Source organism: Leptonychotes weddellii, chromosome 5, assembly GCF_054177405.1.
Source record: "Leptonychotes weddellii isolate Sample4059 chromosome 5, ASM5417740v2, whole genome shotgun sequence".
Classification (NCBI taxonomy): Eukaryota; Metazoa; Chordata; class Mammalia; order Carnivora; family Phocidae; genus Leptonychotes; species Leptonychotes weddellii.
The window spans coordinates 15720701-15739372 of NC_138373.1; the positions used below are offsets into that span (position 1 = coordinate 15720701).

General features: G+C 45.3%; 1 protein-coding gene and 1 long non-coding RNA gene across 2 annotated transcripts in view; both read left to right on the plus strand.

The window, feature by feature from the left end:
- The first annotated feature begins 6 nt into the window (after positions 1-6).
- LOC145721545 (uncharacterized) lies at positions 7-1573 on the plus strand. The gene is made up of 2 exons (XR_014145277.1): positions 7-1122; positions 1224-1573. It is a non-coding gene; the product is annotated as an uncharacterized LOC145721545 (long non-coding RNA).
- A 10634-nt stretch (positions 1574-12207) lies between these two features.
- Positions 12208-18672, plus strand: part of LOC102735857 (eukaryotic translation initiation factor 3 subunit C) — a 22522-nt gene continuing 16057 nt past the window's right edge. The window contains exons 1-8 of the mRNA XM_006733946.3: positions 12208-12313; positions 12445-12584; positions 14486-14551; positions 14654-14843; positions 15229-15354; positions 15552-15606; positions 15742-15851; positions 16244-16371. Coding sequence (XP_006734009.1) covers positions 12484-12584; positions 14486-14551; positions 14654-14843; positions 15229-15354; positions 15552-15606; positions 15742-15851; positions 16244-16371 — 776 coding nt within the window. The 5' untranslated portion in view covers positions 12208-12313; positions 12445-12483. The remainder of the gene's footprint in view (positions 12314-12444; positions 12585-14485; positions 14552-14653; positions 14844-15228; positions 15355-15551; positions 15607-15741; positions 15852-16243; positions 16372-18672) is intronic.

The following is an 18672-nucleotide window of genomic DNA, read 5'->3' on the forward strand; positions in this document are numbered from 1 at the left end:
GCCGAGCAGGGAGCCCGATGCGGGACTCGATCCCGGGACTCCAGGATCATGACCTGAGCCGAAGGCAGTCGCTTAACCAACTGAGCCACCCAGGCGCCCTGGGATGTGTTTTCTTAAGTGCAGATCTCCGAGCTCACCTCACACTTAATGAATTAGAACGTTCGAGGGCAAGGCCTATGTGGGGCACGAGATGCCCAGGTGATCTGTGTGTACATCAAGCGTGTGAACCGCCATGGCGGCCTCCACACTGGGGAGGCAACCCTGTGCGCTCAGGTCTGGGACACTGGGGTCCTCTGAAGGACTGGGGCACAGAGGAGGGACCTACTCCCATGGGTGGGGTCAGAGAGTCTTCCTTAAAGACATGAGAATGCCTTAGCCAGAGTTTCTCCACCTCTGCCCTGTTGACATTTGGGGTTGGATCATTCTTTGTTGTGGGGCTGTCCCGTGCACCGCAGAATTGAGCAGCATCCATGGCCTCTACCCACTCCCTCCCCACTTGCTACAGCCAAGAACATCTGTAGACATTGCCAGGTGTCCCCTGGGTGGCAAAAATCACACCCAGTTGAGAACTGCTCATCAACACCCATAGTCTCAGTCTGGTAAAATGGCGGGAGAGGGGTGGGCCTCTCTCTTCAGGGAGCCCTTGGGAGGAGGCATGAGAGCCCAGGGGAGGGGTCCTGATCCAAGCTGATCTGCAAACAGTGGTGACCAGGAGATCCCAAGTGAGGGAAGGGGAATAGCGTTCCAGGAGCGACATGAGCCAAGGCGAGGTTGGGAGAGAGACCTACAACGTCTAGCGTGCTGGGACAGGATAGGGAGAAGGCCTACCCCAGATCCCAGGGTCTGGTAGGCCAGCTGGGTGCTGGGATTTGATCCGGCTCTGTCAGCCCTCTCCCCAGCATCTCCCAGAACCAGGGGCCACTGGATGGGATCACAGCCTCTGGTCCCAGGCTCAGCCTTCCCCTCCACCTGCATCCCCAGTGCCTCAACCTGGCCTTCCTGCTGGTGGACGTGTGGTTGAGCTTCCTTCCCAGCATCTACCTCGTCTTCCTGATCATTCTGTATGAGGGGCTCCTCGGAGGTGCTGCCTACGTGAACACCTTCCACAACATCGCCCTGAAGGTCAGCGCCAGCTGGGCGAGGGCGCGGGGGGCCTCTCTGGGGAAGGCCTGGGCCGGGGCGGCTAGGACTGAAGCCTCACCCCTGCTTCCTGCCCCCTGCAGACAAGTGATGAGCACCGGGAATTTGCCATGGCAGCTGCCTGTATCTCCGACACTCTGGGAATCTCCCTGTCAGGGCTCCTGGCCCTGCCTCTACACGACTTCCTTTGTCACCTGTCTTGACGTTCTGGCTTCTTGGGACATGGGACACACTAATCCGGGCCTGCAACGACAGGCGGGCAAGCCCGAGCAAGCTCTGGCCCAGGCTTCCCTGAGCGGCGGGGTGCAGAGAAGTGCTGAGGTCCCGTTCCCCTTCGAGCGAGCCAGCAGTTTTCGCCCACTCCCAGGCTGGCCTTGGGGAGTTTCTTCATGGTGTTACGTCCTCAGAATAAATGCCTATTTTATCAATTTTATCAATGGACTCCTGTGCCATTTTTCTGCTTGAAAAAAATATTCTCTTGTTATATGAGCAATACAAACCCACTTTGGAATATAAGCAGGGGAGTTTAAAGAAAGTATTTCAGCAGATTTCTACCTAGTCTTTAAGGCTTTACTCATTCATTCATTCATTCATTCATTTACTGTATGACGCAATCTACATATATTTTACCCCAACACTTAAGTTTGCAAACGTACAGAGAGGTTCAAAGAATTCCTACAATGATGCTCATGTATGCACCACCTGGGTTCTGTGGACATATCACATATGTAACACTCCATCCAAATGAGTCTCTCTGATTTGCGTATTTCAAAGTAGGAAGCTGATTTTAATACACTTCCCTCTTTTTTTAAAAGATTTTATTTTATTTTTAAAAAGATTTTGTTTATTTATTTGACAGAGAGAGAGAGCACAAGCAGAGGGAGCAGAGAGGGAGAAGCAAACTCCCCACTGAGGAGGGAGCCTGATATGGGCCTCAATCCCAGGACCCCGGGATCCTGACCAGAGCCGAAGGCAGACGCTTAATGACTAAGCCACCCGGGTGCCCCAAGATTTTATTTTTAAGTACATCCAACATTGGGCTCAAACCTACAACCCCGCAATCAAGAGAATCATGCTCCACCAACTGAGCCAGCCGGGTGCCCCTAGTACACTTCCCTCTAAACGCTTCAGCATGTGCATTAACCAGAATCTGGTATTTTTGTACAGTCCTTTTTTTTTGGTACAATTTTTATACAGTAAAATGCACAAGTCATTATAGATTCTTAAGGTAACTAATGCTGGTTTAGCAGTGTTTCCCATACTCCAATGTTTGCCATGTCTGTGCATGAAAGTACTTTTACTCACTTAATATTTTCATTAAATGACTTCTAATATAAATTTTTTAAAGGACACTTAATGCTACCATTGAAGTCATGGGTTTGAAATGCTAGTTACGTATTCTTCTTTCTACAACCCATAAGAATAAATGCAGACAGTTCCTGACTTATGATGATTTTGACTTAACGATTTTTCAACATTACAGTGGTGTGAAAGCGATAGCCATTCAGTAGAAATTAGCAGCTTATAATCGTTACAGAAAGAATTCCATTACAGAAAGTGTCTGGCCTCATGCTACAGACAGAAGCCTTGGCAGAGTGTTCATCCTAGTTCATCCTAAAATTCATAAAACATTATCGAAAATTTGAATTTTGAATTTTGATCTTTTCCTGGGCTGGCGATATGTGCTATCCTCGCTTGTGATGCTGGGTAATGGCAGCCGACCACAGCTCCCAGTCAGCCCCGCGACCACCAGGGTCAACAACGGACACACAACCCTTCTGCAGCCCTACAACCAGTACAATATTGAATCAATTACATGAGATATTCCACACTCTGTTGTAAAATAGACTGTGTTTGCTGACTTTGCCCAACTGCAGGCAGATGTAAGTGTTCTGAGCACATTTAAGGGAAGCTAGGCTAAGCAATGATGTTCAGTAGGTTAGGTGTACTACATGCATTTTCGACTTAAGATAGTTTCAACTTACGATGGGTTTATCAGGACATAACCCTGTCATAAGTTGGGGAAGATCAGTACATACCCTTTGGAGCTCAAAGTGAACATCCATGTACGCTCTGAGACTATCCCATCACTACCACTGATGTTTGTGGCCCACGCTCAGGGAAATGCTGACATGGTGGTTAACAGCGTGGGCTTTGCAGGCAGAGAAACCTGGCCTTCAGGTCCCAGCTCTGCCATTCATGAATTCATGATCTCAGGCAATTATCTTCACCTTTCTGCACCTCAGTTTACTGGTCGGTCAAATGGGGGTAACCGTAGTACCAACACGTCATAAGGTGGTTGTGGAAACTACATGAGCTCTTGGGACGGCATGGTCAGCAATCAGTAGATGTTAGCTTTGTCCGTGCTATGGCTGGAATCCTGCCTTTATTTTTATACTGCATTATGCCAATGGTTCTCAAACTTGAGTGTGCCCCAGAGGGCTGGTGAAAATACAGATTTCTGGGCCCACCGCCAGGGCTGTGATTGAGGAATTGTGGGGTGGGGACCGAGAATATGCTTTCCTATCATAAACCCAGATGATACTGCTGCTGCTATTCTTGGGACCACACTTTGAGAATTACTGAATTATGCTTTTCCTTTTTAAGACATTCTTTATATAAAGGGACTTGTATCTAGGATACATAAAGAACTCTTACAACTAAAAAAAAATCTTGGGGAACCCCCCCAACACTGGGCCCAACTTCACTCTTTTGCATGTAGATATCCAGTTGTCCCAGCACCATTTGTTGCAAAGACTCCCTATAGATATGTTTTAGAAAATCAGCTGTTGAAAAAAAAAAAAAAAGTAAAAAATCAGTTGTTGAAAATCAGTTGACTGCAAATGTGGGGATTTATTTCTGGACTCTCAGTTCAGTTCCATTGATCTACATGTTTATTCTTATGCTAGTACAACACTGTCTTGATTCCTGTGGTTTTGTACTGAGTTTTTGAAATTGGGAAGTGTGAACCCTCCAACTTTGTTCTTTTTCGATAATGTTTTATGAATTTTAGGATGAACTTGTCAATTTCTACAAAGAAGCCAGTTGCAATTTTGATAGGGATTGCGTTGAACCTGTAGACCAGTTTTGGAAGTACTGCCAACTTAACATTAACTCTTTTGATCCATGAACATGGGATGTCTTTCCTCTTATTTAGATCTTTATTTTCTTCCAAGAATGCTTTCTAGTTTCAGAGTATACATTTTGCACTTCTTTTGTTAAATTTATTTCTAATCATTTTATTCTTTTTGGTGCTTTTGTAAGTGAAATTGCTTTGTTTTTGGGGGGGGTGGGTAGGGGCAGAGGGAGAAGGAGAAAGAGAATCTTAAGCTGGCTCCATGTCCAACGTGGAGCCTGACGTGGGGTCTCGATCTGAGATCATGACCTGAGCCAAAATCAAGAGTCAGACACTTAACTGACTGAGCAGCCCAGGCATCCCAGTGGAATTGTTTTCTTAATTTCCTTTTTGGATTGGCCTTTATAAATGTATAAAAATACCAATTGCTTTTTGTCTATTGACCTTTTACCCTCCAACCTTGCCAAACTCATTATTATTTCCAATAGGTTTTTGGTAAATTCCATAGGATTTTCTATATACAAGTTCTGTCCTCTGCAAACCTATCTAACCTAGATGTCTTTTATTTGACTTTTTTGCTGAATTGCCTTAGCTAGAACCTCTAGTACAACACTGAGTAGGAGTTGTGAGAGTAGACTTCCTTGTCTTGTTCCTGATTTTAGGGGAAAGGCTTTCATCATTAAGTATGATGTTAGCTGTGGATTTTTTGTAGATGTCCTATATATCATATTGAGGAAGTTCCCTTCTGTTCCTAGTTTGTAATGTGTTTTTATCATGAAGATGTTTTGCATGTTGTCAAATCCTTTTTTTTTTTTTTGCATCTATTGAGATGATCATGTGGTTTTTGTCTTTTATTTTATTGACATGGTGCCTTACATTAATTCATTTTCATATGCTAACCCAACTTTGCATTCCTAATAAATCTCACTTGGTCATGGTTTGTGTATTAAATTTTCTAGTATTTTGTTGAGGATCTTTGTGCCTCTAGAGATACTGGTCTGAAGTTTTCTCGGGTCACTTTTTGTCTGGTTTTGGTATCAGGGTAATGCTGACCTCATAGAATGAGTTGGGAAGTAGTCCCTCTTCTATTTTTTGAAAGAGTTTGTGAAGAACTGGTGTTAATTCTTTAAGTAGTTGCAGAATTATTAACCAGTGGAACCATCTGGACCTGGGCTTTTCTCTGCGGGTAGTTTTTGCTACGTGTGGTTTTTAAGCATTTGAAATGTGGCTAGTGTGCTGAGAAACTGGACTTTTAATTTCATTTAATATATGACAAGTTACAGATGACTATTGTTGACCATATTGGACAGAACAGGTCTTGGACGGTGGTTCTCAATGGGGTGGCACTGCCCCCTATGGTCATTTTGGAAGTTTGTGGGGGTTTTGAATTTCACTATGAAATGACGGCATCGCCCTTACAGGGTGAGGGCCAATTTTCTATGCCTGAGTGGCTTCTCAGTGTCCCCACCAGACATCTAACAATATGGGCCGGGAATCTAACTTCATTTTACATGTGAATTCAAGATATATCTTGCTTGCTTTTATTTTTTTTTTAAAGATTTTATTTATTTGTCAGAGAGAGAGAGAGAGAAAGCACAAGCAGGGGGAGCGGCAGGCAGAGGGAGAAGCAGGCTTCCTGCTGAGCAAGGAGCCCGATGCGGGACTTGATCCCAGGACCCTGAGATCATGACCTGAGCTGAAGGCAGATGCTTAACCAACTGAGCCACCCAGGCGTCCCTCTTGCTTGCTTTTAACATACACTGAACTTTCCAGGAATTCAACTATTATGTACATTGAAAGAAGATTGTGTTTTGTTTTGTTTTGATCTTAACCAAGAGCTGTTCACTGTATTTGGAAAATCCCTTCACTGAAGGCAACACTCATAGTAAAACCTATTGTTTTTTGGCTGCCATTGTAGCTGCCTTGTTCACTGTGATTCTAAATACATGTAAAAAGGCTGAGTATATATACACATACCTCTTTCAAAATATCAAGTATAAAGAAAAAAGTTCAACATCTGTTCATATTACAATTGTCTTCTTATAAATCCAAACTACGTCATTGCAAGTAGCTGCAAATCTCTATTTCTTTATATTTCCTAGGGAAATCACACCTTAGAATTTACATATTTTTTTTAAAAGGATTTTATTTATTTATTTGACAGAGAGAGACACAGCGAGAGAGGGAACACAAGCAGGGGGAGTGGGAGAGGGAGAAGCAGGCTTCCCGCCGAGCAGGGAGCCCGATGCGGGGCTCGATCCCAGGACTCTGGGATCATGACCTGAGCTGAAGGCAGACGCTTAACTGACTGAGCCACCCAGGCGCCCCTAGAATTTACATATTTAAGTACATGTTTGTTTTTCAAAGATTTTATTTATTTATTTGAGAGAGAGAGAGCACGAACATGGGGGGAGGGGCAGAGGGGAGAGGGAAAAGCGGACTCCCCACTGAGCAGGGAGCTCGAACCCTGGACCCCAGGATCATGACCCGAGCCGAAGGCAGACACTTAACTGACTGAGCCACCCAGATGCCCAGTACATGTTTTAAATAAAGAATATTTTCTTTTTTTTCCTTTATAAATACAGTTAGAATATAGCAGTATTTACTGAAGCTGAATATACACTTACTCTATGGTCTAGCTATCTCACCCAAGAAGATAACTATTTATGTCCACAAAAAGACTGGTATAAAAATGTTGATAAAAGCTTTACTCACAATAGCCCCAGGCTGGGCACCACCCAAGTCAACAGGAGAGTTAATACATTATGGCATAGTTACATGATTAAAGAGTATTCAGCAATCATAAGAGGAGGAACTACCAGTTCGTGTAACAACATGGGTGAATCTCACAGGCTTCTGAAAGAGGCCAGACACAAAAAAGGAAATACATTATAACTCTATGTATCCGAATCTCAAGAATAGGCAAAACTAACAGATGATGGTACAAGTGAAAACAGTTGGTATGCTTTGCTGTCTGTATGTTACCTTTCCTTTCAATAGCAATCAAAACAGCAACATATGATTGAACCCAAACTGCATGAAGTGCACTGAGGGAGATACTAAGATGTGTAAAGATACTATCCCTGTCTTCAAGGAGCTCGGGGGCTATTTGGGAAAATAAAACACAGAGTAAAAAAAAAAAAATTGTGTGTGTCGGAAGGTTATATTATCTACGAATTTCATAAAGTGTCTCAAGATATTTGTTTTAAAAATGGGGCACTGGATCACCCAGCCACCCCATCCCTCCCACCCCCCACCACTCCAGCAACCCTCAGTTTGTTTCCTGAGATTAAGAATTCCTCATATCAATGAGGTCATATGATACATGTCTTTCTCTGATTGACCTATTTCACTCAGCATAACACCCTCCAGTTCCATCCACATTGTTGCAAATGGCAAGATTTCATTCCTTTTGATGGCTGCGTAATAATCACAGATCTGTACCTCTGAAACAAATAATACAATATATGTTTAAAAAAAAAAAAAAGAAGCTAGCAGGAGGGGAAGAATGAAGGGGGGGAGTCGGAGGGGGAGATGAACCATGAGAGACGATGGACTCTGAGAAACAAACTGAGGGTTCTAGAGGGGAGGGGGGTGGGAGGATGGGTTAGCCTGGTGATGGGTATTAAAGAGGGCACGTTCTGCATGGAGCGCTGGGTGTTATACGCAATGAATCATGGAACACTACATCAAAAACTAATGATGTAATGTATGGTGATTAACATAATAATAATTTAAAAAATGGGGCACTGGATCTACCAGAACTGAGGCCTCCGTGGCTGGAGTTGAGTGAAGAAGAGAGAGCATGGTACCTAGGATTTAGTCGCAGAGAGGAGTGCTAATTCCACCCTTCTCCTTCCCCCATGCTCGGTCCTCTGCCTCCTCCCAGTCCACTCCCCTCTTACAATGACAATGTATCCCGCTTTGGTCAACATTAGAAAATAAAACAGTGTATCCAGAAGAGTCTTCTGTGGGCTTTGAATTAGAGGATCTGGTTTTGGGACCTCACTCTGTCACTAGCTCAGCCACCACGTGCTCGTTTAGAGTTGTGGTTTTCTCATCTGTAGAATGAAATTACTAGTAGCTCCTTGGCCTGCCTACCTACAAGTTTGTCATGACTTTCAAATGCCTTTATGCATTTGGAGTTGCTGTTCGAATGCCAGCAATGACTAACACCTTTCAGCTTGCTGGTTGCATGATTACAGGCATTCAGAGAGAAGCAATTGGCCAAGGGAAATGTGATGCCCACATGCACCGTAGGCACCAGACTGATCAAAGCTCTGCCAGGGTGTGCTTCCTGCTCTGGGACCATTAAGGACCCCATCAAAATCTAGGCATTAACAAAATGCACCTATTAAAAATGCCCATGTCACGCTTGGCTCCGGTTATAAAGCCTAGTTATCCTCATAAAGGAAGACATTCTCAGGTTTTCTTTACTTTGCTGCCCTCATTCCCATCCATCCTATTCACAAGACTAAGTTGTTTTAACTCAAAAAATTGTCAGGGTCTAGCTTTGAAACAGCAAAGCTCTCAACAGTTCTGATGGTTATGAAATGATGTTTGGGTTGGAATACAGTGTAGCCGTGTGATCTTGGGCAGGTCACTTGACCTCGTAGGTGTCAACATCCTCTTCTCCAAAGGGCTGTTGTGAAGATTTAAAAGAGGCATTCTGGGGCGCCTGGGTGGCTCAGTTGGTTAGGTGACTGCCTTCGGCTCAGGTCATGATCCTGGAGTCCCTGGATCGAGTCCCGCATCGGGCTCCCTGCTCGGCGGGGAGTCTGCTTCTCCCTCTGACCCTCCCCCCTCTCATGTGCTCTCTCTCATTCTCTCTCTCTCAAATAAATAAATAAATAAAATCTTAAAAAAATAATAAAATAAAATAAAAAAGGCATTCATCAAGAGGAGTCTCAGGAAATGCATTTTATGGTTCATGATATAATGGTACAATAGTCTGCCATTAAAAAGAATGAGACAGGTCCATATGCCTTATAAAAAGAGCTGCAAGATAGGTGAATAATGAAGTAAGACACAGAAGAGCACAAAAAGAATGTTATGATTTGTGTAACACAAAAGATGGGGATATACATATATTCCGTCTATTGATACATCTCTCTGTATAAATATAGATACATAAAAAGGTATAGATATGAGTACGTACGTATACTATAAGAATTATATCAATAAGGATCTATCAGATACCTAGCTATCTATATATCCTTATTGATATAACCCATATACACACATATGCACACATGTATCTGTATCCTTTTATGTATCTTAGCTATGTATATACAGAGAAACATGTGGAAGATTAACACTGTAAACCGATAATGGTGTTTGCCTCTGGGGAGAGAAGCTGAGGAACCTGGGGTCAGGGGTGGGAAACAGATTTCTTTTCTCCTGTATATTTTTCTGTAACATTTACATTTTGTAATGTACATTTAATTAATGTGATTATATTTTGTAATCGTGTACATGTATTAAGAGAAAGATCGGGGTGCCTGGGTGGCTCAGTCGGTTGGGCGTCTGCCTTCAGCTCAGGTCATGGTCCCAGGGTCCTGGGATCGCGCCCCGCATTGGGCTCCCTGCTCTGTGGGGAGCCTGCTTCTCCCTCTCCCACTCCCCCTGCTTGTGTTCCTTCTCTCGCTGTGTCTCTCTCTGTCAAATAAATAAATAAAATCTTAAAAAAAAAAAAAAAAAAGAAAGATCGTCCATGTGGAAGGGCTGGGCACACACTAATATTTTGCTGTGAAAATATTCATGGATGTACCGTGAACCTTCTTCATTAAGCCCTCCATTTACCTAGGAGGTCCTGAGTGTGTTTTTAATTTTTCTTAAAAAAAAAAAAAGCTCCATCAAATGTGACATGTATCATATAAAGTTGTAACAACACATGGATGCTCATTACAATAGTCTTTATTCTTGGGCGCCTGGATGGCTCTGTCGGTTAAGGGTCCTGGAATCGAGCCCCGTGTGTCAGGCTCCTTGTTTGGTGGGGAGCCTGCTTTTCCCTCTCCCTCTGCCTGCCGCTCTCCCTGCTTGTGCTCTCTCTCTCTTGCTAGCTCTCTCTCTGTCAAATAAATAAATAAAATCTTTATATAAGAAAAGAATAGTCTTTATTCTTGTCTCTATGCTTGAAATTTTTATAATAAAAAATAAAATTTAAGAAGCCCACTGGGTAGTAACTGGAGGGGGATACAAGAGTGGAACTCGGGGGTGGGGGCAATCTGGTCATGTCCTGTTTTTGATGTGAGTGCTCGTTACACAGTTGTGCTCGCTTTATGGAACTCATCAAGCTGTACATTATGACCTGTCACTCATCTGAAACTATGTTACACTTCAATAAAAAGTTCACTAAAAAAGCCACCTCCCTGTTAAATTGAAATATTTCATAATGACTTAGTAAGGGATTGGTAAAAAATGAGTTCAATATGATTTTTTTTTTTTGCAACTTATCAGGGTCTTGGGAGTAATGGGAAGCCACCCTAAAATCAGTAGCTTTCCTTTAGTGTGAATTTACATTTCTTCATCTCCAGTGACATTGATTTTTATCTCACTCAGCCTCTTTTTCCCTTTACCTCGGCTCCCTTGGCAATTTCTGTGCATTCCTTTTCTGTTTGGGGAGGTGAAGAGGTTGGTGTCAGAATCAAGTGGATCTGTGGGGAGAGAGGGAAGAAGGGAGGAAAGGAGGGAGAGAGAGAGGAAGGGAGACAGAGAGAAGGGGAAGGGAAAAAGAACAGGGGTGACAGGCCAAGACATGTGGAGAGGCCTTGTCACATTCTAACCCCAATGTACCAGGCACTGATTGTGCCCTGAGCTTTCCTGTCTCCAGGATTTTCACTCTGTTTTGTCTACCCAAAGTGGCCTCCTTCTTTCCCTTCAGTCTGCTAATTCCTACTTTTCTTTCAGGCGAACACTGTGCCTCCAATGCTAAACTCAAGCCCAGACATGCAGCAAATACTGAAGGACTGGAACTACCTTTAAAAATGTAAAACAGTCCCTGTGCTGTTAAAACCCCTGCTGATGGTTTCTTCAACCCACCTGGATTTAAATCCACAGGCCTATAAGGACTTGCATGATCTAGTATTGTCTACTTCTATACTGTTAATGCCTGCTCACTTCATTGATAGCACACTGGCATTCTCAGAACCTGGCCGAGTTCATTTCTGCCTCAGGGCCTTTACACTTGCTGTTTCCCTTTCCTAGAAGAAGAGTTGGGAATGCTCTTTCCCTAGAAGACCATCTGCATGGCTCCCTTCTTTCTGTCATTTGGATCTCAACTCAAATGTCACCTCTTCAGAGGGCTGCCCTTCCTATCCAAAATAATCTTCCCATCTAAACAGTTACTTTAAAATCTTTATGGTGCTTATTACTATCTGAAATTATCTGTTTACTTGTTAATTTATGCCACTACAATAGAATATGAGTTCCTTGTGAAGTCAGGGACCATTTCTGTCTTATTCACTGATGTATTCAGTGCCTAGGACACTGCTGGTTCATAATAAAACCTTGGTAAATCAGTATTTGTGGAACAATGAGTGAATACTAGCTAATTATTACATGTTTATTTTGTACAAGGCACTGCCCTAAAAGCTTCACATATACTAAGTCATTTAACTCTCATACATCCTGTGACGTAGGTGCTATTATCGTCATTTTATAGTTGGGGAGAAAGCAGCACAGAGAGGTTAGGAAATTTGCCTAAATTCAAACAAAGTGGCGGAGCCAAGATTTGAATTCAAAGTCTGATTCGAAGTTTGCTCTAAGCCTAGCTCCAAAACCTAGCAGCTCATCAGCGTTACGCAGGCGCTCTAAAAAAAAGTAACTCCTGGCCTTGAAATTCTGACTCCGCAGGTGCTGGGTGATGCTCGGTATCTGCAAGTAACAAATGTTTGACAGTCGGTTTTCTCCAGGCTCCGCCCTGCCTGCCAAGGTTACGACAGGACGTCCCCGCCCCTGCGTAGCGCGAAGACCACTGGGAGTTGTAGTCGCCGGCATAGTTCGTCAGCGTCTCCCGGAAGTGACGTAAGTTCCCATCTTCCCTCTTTTCGTGTTTCCGTCGTTCCGGCCACACGGTGTGACTGGCGAGCTCGGACGGTGTGTATTTTTTGGGCCTTGTCCTTTGAGGAGGGGACGCAGATCGGGGTACTAGCGGGGACGATGAGAGGTGGGGGTCGGGAGGTGGCGACCCTGGCCCCTTCTTGTCTGTGACTCCGGCTCTCCCGCAGGTCCGGCTGCGCCCGCCGCAGCCCCTCAGCGCCGTCGCCATGTCGCGGTTTTTCACCACTGGTTCGGACAGCGAGTCCGAGTCGTCTCTATCGGGGGAGGAGCTCGTCACCAAACCCGTCGGGGGTAACTACGGCAAACAGTGAGTGGGGGGCCTGCGCCGTGGTGACTACTCGCGGAGTGCGCGGTTCAGCAGGCTCGGGAAGGCCGCGTAAGTGGGAGGGAATGGAGGTGGGGGCGACGACGAGGTTCGCAAGGATGCGGCGAGAGCGGGTTCTGAGGATTTCGAGTGTTTAAGGGACCAAAAGCATTGTCGAAGGGACAACCTTCATGCTTCACGGTGATGTGAATGTGGGAGTCCACCCGCTGGGTACAAGAGTCGGAAGAGATTTCCCACTGGCCAGGTCTGTTGCATCAGCTTCCTAATTGGCCTGAATGTCCACAGCCTCTGTACCGCCTCTCTTCCGTTCGGCATCGGACTCCGAAAGTCCTAGTTACTCTTACCACCAAAAAATCTTGCTCACAAAAAAATCCAAAATGCTTAATTGGTATTTGAGAGCTGCTGGATGTGGCTCTGAAGCTCAGCTACCTGGTACTCCGGGCTGGCTCACCATCATCTATTATTTTCCTCTTTTTGTTTTTGTTTTGTTTTAAGCTTTTATTTATTTATTTGACAGAGAGATAGAGAACACAAGTAGGCAGAGCAGCAGGCAGAGGGAGAGGGAGAAGCAGGCTCCCCGCTGAGCAGGGAGCCTGACATGGGGCTGGATCCCAGGATCATGGGATCATGACCTGAGCGGAAGGCAGTCGTTTAACCAACTGAGCCACCCAGGCGCCCCTATTATTTTTCTCTTTTTGATATTCACTTAAATACCCTTCCCCTGGGGTGCCTGGGTGGCTCAGTTGCTTAAGCATCTGCCTTCAGCTCAGGTCATGATCCCAGGGTGCTGGGATCCAGCTCCACATCGGGCTCCCTGCTCATCGAGGAATCTGCTAATCCCTCTCCCTCCCCTGCTTGTGCCTGTGCTCTCTGTCAAATAAATAGATAAAATCTTAAAAACAAATAAATAAATACTCTTCTCCTAACTCTGTAAATTAAAATTCTTTTCATTTTTTGAAACAGTGGAATGTGTCTCGAACTTCCTTCATACATGCCACTTGCACCTTTTCTATATGCCTGTGCCGCTGTTTAATAATATATATAAATGTGCACATATGCCCACCCGAATATGATTTTATATTATTGCCACAATTGGAAAACCAACATCACTTACTCCAAAATACAAAATAATTGGAAAGTGAATAAAATGAAAAGAATGGAGATATGTTGCCATCTGAATGTTGTCTGTGGTCTAATCTCTCCTTATTAAAGAAAAGTGCTAGTAATGGAGGTTTAAAGCCATGAGGACCTTTTCCTTGCCCTTGGCTTCTCACACCCTGGGAAACATTGCTTTCTGTGATCTAATTCAAGTACCACTTTTTTTTTTTTTTTTTTTTAAGATTTTATTTATTTATTTGAGAGAGAGAGAGAGAAACAGCATGAGAGGGGATAGGGTCAGAGGGAGAAGCAGGCTCCCCGCTGAGCCGGGAGCCCGATGTGGGACTCGATCCCAGGACTCCGGGATCATGACCTGAGCCGAAGGCAGTCGCTTAACCAACTGAGCCACCCAGGCACCCTCAAGTACCACTTTCTTAAAGCCTTTTCCATTCATTCTAGCTGAAGTACCCTTTTTTCTTGACTTTTTTCAGTATTTAGTTACTTGTGTTTTCATGTAATTAGTTTTCTGACCCAGTAAATAAATATCTGTGTTTATTTTTTAGAGGATGGAGATGGTCATCTTTGTGCAACAGTGTTTGACAAAGGGCATACATGAAGTAGGCTTAGCTGATTGTGTTGTGTATGATGAGGTTTTGAAGAGGAAGTATCAAGTATGATGGCCTGAGTAATTCCATTCTTTTTGCTCCTCTGAGAAGGGAAATAGAGATCACTTAAAAAGACCGGAGCAAGGAAGGGAAGTTAATGGTCTCTGTTTTTTCAAACAGGCCATTGTTGCTGAGTGAGGATGAAGAAGATACCAAGAGAGTTGTGCGAAGTGCCAAGGACAAGAGGTGAGGCCATGGGGAGGCCAGATGATGGGGAATCTCTGTAGCAGTGGTGGGTTTTCTGGTGTTGGTGGGCATGTCCAATGTGGTTTTGGGCTCCCAACCCAGGTTCGAGGAGCTGACCAACCTCATTCGGACCATTCGTAATGCCATGAAGATTCGGGATGTCACCAAATGCCTGGAAGAGTTTGAGCTCCTGGGAAAAGCATATGGGAAGGCTAAGAGCATTGTGGACAAGGAAGGTGTCCCCCGGTTCTATATCCGCATCTTGGCTGATCTGGAGGACTATCTTAATGAGGTGTGATTTCTGTGGGTGAGGGAGGATCCAGAGGGGATTTTGGACCTGGGGCCTGCTCCTAACCCACTTCCAGGAATCCTTTCTCCTCTTGTTGTACATGTAGTACTTCCTGGAACCTGAGAAAAAGGGGGCTGAAGCAAAGAGAGGGACCATTTTTGGCCAAGAATTTTAACCATACTTATTTTCATATTGTTATTTGGGTTTTTTTTTTCTTTTGGTGGTGATATACAAAGGATCTTTAAAAAAATAAGTTAACAGATACAGTTGGCAAGCAGTACAGATGGTGTACAGATAGCAAAACTCATCATGTGGTGAAGCCCGGTGTTAGGAAATAATCCTAGGCTCACATCCCTGTTCTCTCTTTCTTCCCTCTGTTATCCTTTAGCTATGGGAAGATAAGGAAGGGAAGAAGAAGATGAACAAGAACAATGCCAAGGCCCTGAGCACGCTGCGCCAGAAGATTCGAAAATATAACAGAGATTTCGAGTCCCACATTACAAATTATAAGCAGGTGGGGATGCTAGAGGCAGACTTCCTCAACTGTGGGGACAGTGACCCCCTGAGTGAGACAGAAGAGCATTTGCAAATGGAAGGCGTGCCTGGAGAAGGAATCGGGACACATGTCTCCAGGGTGGAGGGGGAGGATGGTGAGGATAGGGTGATGGTTGGCAGGCATCGTTAATTATTCTCACGTCTCCCTTGGTCAAGAACCCTGAGCAGTCTGCAGACGAAGACGCTGAGAAGAATGAGGAGGATTCAGAAGGTGAGGGGGGGCCCCTCACTGAAAGGGTTACAAGTCCACAGTTGGTTCCCTTGCCATGCTTTCTCGGTTGCTTCTCTGCCTTGCTCTTCACCACTCTGACTCTCTTCTCTCTCCTTCCCCCCCCCCCCGCCCCAGGCTCTTCAGATGAGGATGAGGATGAGGATGGAGTCAGTGCTGCAGCTTTCCTGAAGAAGAAATCAGAAGCTCCTTCTGGAGAGAGTCGCAAGTTCCTCAAAAAGATGGAGGTCAGAGCCAGCGCGAGACTACGAGGGGCGATTTGCCTGCTATGGACCATTCTCAGCTTCTTGGGGAGAAGACCCCTAGGCTTGGGAGGGGTGGGGTTTAGTGGAGTCTGGTTTGAGAACAGCCTTCGTCTTGGATTAGAGCACGGAGTGATCTGGAACCTGGAGCACTAGATTTGGGACCAGGGTCCACCCCTGGGGAGCTGTGTGTCCCTAGAGCAAGTCCACGCTTCTCTCTGGGTCTTGGTGGTCCAGTCCAGCTCTTCATATGCTGATTGATGAATATCCACTCTTGTTCTGCTCCTGAAAATCCCTGGAACCTGGGTCAGCAGGGAGAGCAGGGAGACCAGTCAGTCTCCCCGTCTTTTTCCTGCTGATTCTCTTATTTCTCTAAGGATGATGATGAGGATTCCGAAGATTCAGAAGATGATGAAGACTGGGACACAGGTTCCACGTCTTCTGATTCCGACTCAGAGGAGGAAGAAGGGAAGCAGACGGTGCTGGCCTCACGATTCCTTAAAAAGTAAGAAAAGTAGTGGTGCCTCGGGCCACAGTGGGAAGTGTAGGAAGCCTGCAGTCATCTTGAAGGTGGTTCCTTCTTCTGTGGAGTGCTTTTAGGTTGTCCAGGCAAATGGAGGGATTTTGGGCAAGTGTGTTAGGTGACTGTGGTCACAAAGCTAATGTGTCCCGAGGATGGGATTCGAAGGCCCCAGAGTCGAACATTTAACTGTGAGATGACTCACTGCACGTGGGGTGTAAGTGTCTTCCTGGCACCAGCTGGCTGTGTGGTGTCGGACAGTCTGCTTGCTTTCTCCAGTCTTCTCCAGTCCTTCTCCGTCTGTAGAATGAGGGTTACTGGCCCCCAGCTATGAGGAGAGCTGAGAGTGATTTCTAGGGCAGCAGCTCAGCCCAGGACTGGCTGGCAGCGTGGCTACCCTCGTCACTCTCCCTGGGAACTTTGTAGTGTGTTAGCAAGTAGGCGGCAGCAAGCCTTCATGAGCTTTCCCGGGGCAGTGTGGGAGCCGGGGAGGGGTCTGACTTGGGCTCCGGTTCCAACCCTTAGTCCTTCAGTAGCTGTCAGCTTTGCTAAGTTACTTAACCCTCATCGTAGGCTTCCGAGTCTTCCTCTGAAGTCAAGGTGATGCTTGCCCCTGTGTGCCGCGTGGGGCTCCAGTATCAAGCCCATTGATAACAGAGCTGCTGCTTATGGGAACAGTTGCTGTTGTGGGGTTGCTCTCTTGCTTTCAAAAATTGGGGTTGTGTTCTTCAGGAGGTAGTAAGTTCCCTGGCACTAGAGAGGACTAAACACAGGTGTTCTGTTGAAAAGCGTTTTTCATTCTGTGCTCCACTTGACTGGTCAAGCCCAGGAAGCATGTGTATCTGATGTATATTTATTTATAACGCTTCTCTTTTTTTTTTTTTTGAAGGTTTTATTTGTTTATTTGACAGATACACAGCAAGAGAGGGAACACAAGCAGGGGGAGTGGGAGAGGGAGAAGCAGGCTTCCCGCCGAGCAGGAAACCCGATGCAGGGCTCAATCCCAGGACCCTGGGATCATGACCTGAGCCAAAGGCAGACACTTAATGACTGAGCCACCCAGGCACTCCTATTTATAACGCTTCTGACGCCATATGTGTGGTTTTTTTTTTTTTCTCATGCCTACCGGTTCTCCAACTCTGGACACCAACATGATATTCAACTCGCAGTTCAGTTCTGAAACAACCCAGAGTTACCGCAGACCCCACAGATTAAGGGCTCAGTCCTACAAGACTGCCCCCACCTCAGAAGCCAGTGGCAGGTCCCAGGTTTGGCCCCTGTACTTCTGACCAACCAGCTATAAATTCAGAGTTTCCACAGCTCCCTCCTCAGTTTCAGTAATTTGCTAGAACAACCCATAGAACTTGGGAAAGCACTTTACTTGCAATTAGCCATTTATTTAAAAGGGCTTTAAAGGGTACAACTCCGCAACAGCCAAATGGAAGAGATGCACAGGACAGGGTATGGGAGAACAGGCACAGAGCTTCCATTCCCTTTCTGGGTGCACCACACTCCCAGCACCTCAGTGTGTTTACCAACCAGGAAGCTTTCCAAACTTCGTCATTTAGGGATGTTTATGGAGTTTTATTACATAGGTATGACTGAGTCATTGCTCATTGACAATTAGTTCAATCTCCAGCCCTTACTCCCCTCCTAGTGGTTGTGGTGAGGCTGAAAGTTCCAGACCTCTATAATCATACCATGGTCTTTCTGGCAACCAGTCCCCTCCCTTTCCCTGGGCAACCACTGATTTGCTTTCTATCGCTAGATAAGTTTGCCTTTTCTAGAATTTCATGTAAGTGGAATCACACAGTACGTTACTTGATTGGGAGGGATTTGGCTTTTTTCACTTAGTAAATAAGATTAATCCTATCTTGGGCGCCTGGGTGGCTCAGTCGTTAAGCGTCTGCCTTCGGCTCAGATCATGATCCCAGGGTCCTGGGATCGAGCCCCGCATTGGGCTCCCTTCTCCGTGGGAAGCCTGCTTCTCCCTCTCCCACTCCCCTTGTGTTCCCTCTCTCACTGTGTCTCTCTCTGTCAAATAAATGAATAAAATCTTTTAAAAAAAAAAGGATTAATCCTATCTTTTTTTTTATTTTTATGTTAATCCCCATACATTACATCATTAGTTTTAGATAAAGTGTTCCATGATTCATTGTTTGTGCATAACACCCATTGCTCCATGCAGAATGTGCCCTCCTCAATACCCACCACCAGGCTAATCCATCCTCCCACCCCCCTCCCCTCTAGAACCCTGTTTGTTTTTCAGAGTCCATCGTCTCATGG